Source organism: Condylura cristata, unplaced genomic scaffold, assembly GCF_000260355.1.
Source record: "Condylura cristata isolate star-nosed mole 26May11 unplaced genomic scaffold, ConCri1.0 scaffold00027, whole genome shotgun sequence".
Lineage (NCBI taxonomy): Eukaryota > Metazoa > Chordata > Mammalia > Eulipotyphla > Talpidae > Condylura > Condylura cristata.
Window position 1 is genome coordinate 571,845 of NW_004567128.1, and position 1,050 is coordinate 572,894.

At 65.6% G+C, this 1,050-nt stretch overlaps 1 protein-coding gene across 1 annotated transcript in view; it reads right to left on the reverse strand.

Annotated features, from left to right (window-relative positions):
* NLGN4X (neuroligin 4, X-linked) overlaps window positions 1–980 on the reverse strand; it is a 6,058-nt gene extending 5,078 nt beyond the window's left edge. The window contains exon 1 of the mRNA XM_004689838.2: window positions 65–980. Coding sequence (XP_004689895.2) covers window positions 65–975 — 911 coding nt within the window. The 5' untranslated portion in view covers window positions 976–980. The remainder of the gene's footprint in view (window positions 1–64) is intronic.
* Window positions 981–1,050: the final 70 nt, after the last annotated feature.

Below are 1,050 nucleotides of genomic sequence, written 5' to 3' on the forward strand. Positions count from 1 at the left end.
GCGGCGTGAGCCCCGCCCCGGCGGGGGAGGAGAGGGGAGATCCAGCCCCCCACGGCGCGCATACCCGGTCTTGGCGAAGTTGGTCCAGTACGTCATGACCACCGCGCTGAGCATCACGTCGTTCTTGGAGAAGTTGCAGCTGAAGAGGTCGGTGGGGCCGATCATGGGGATGCCGAAGACGTACGGCACCTCGTCGCCGTGGGCCGAGTCGGCCCAGCTGGGCTTCATCTCGCTCTGGCAGTGGTGGTAGAAGGCGTAGAAGTAGGTGGGGGAGCCGTACTGGGCGTGGAGGTCGGCCGTGGCCACGGCGGGCGCCACCCACTGGTGGTCGGTGAACAGGGCCACCAGCGTCTTGCGGCGCGTCTCGGGGTTCTCCTTGTCGGCCCAGTCCGTGTACATGAACTTGATGGTCTCCCGCAGCGTGTCCTTGCCCTCGGGGTAGCCGTACAGGTTGTCCACGAAGTTGGACACGGAGAAGTCGAAGTCGTTGGAGGTCACGCCGTCCTCGTTGTCCACGATGCCGTCCACGAACTTGAGGCCCTCGCCCTGGTTCACGCCCAGCATGATGTCGTAGTTGAGGAACTCGCCCTGCTCCATGAGGATCTGCGGGTCGTCGGGGATGACGTCGCCGTCGATGACCGGCCCGAAGGCGATGTGGTAGGTGGCGGGCGTGATGGCCTGCTGGATGAGCTCCTTGGCGTTCTTGCTGCGCAGGCAGTCCACCATGTCCATGGTGTCCAGCATGTTGCAGCCCACCTTATCGGCCAGGATGCGCGTGTACTTGGCAGGCTGGTAGTTGACCGCCCAGCTGGACAGCGCCGTCCCGCTCTGGATGATCGCCTTCTGGAAGAGGCCTGCAGGTGCGAGATTGTGCACAGGCCAGTGAGCCCCGACACAGAGGCGCAGCTTTGAGCTCGCGAAGAAGGCGGCGATTGTGCCGCGGGGCTGTGAATGTCCGCAGGCGCGGGCGGGCATTCAGCTCTTTCAGCCGCTCGCTCCTTTCACTGGCCCCGCGGTCCCGCCCCCTCCCCCGCTGGGCCGCGGCTTTGA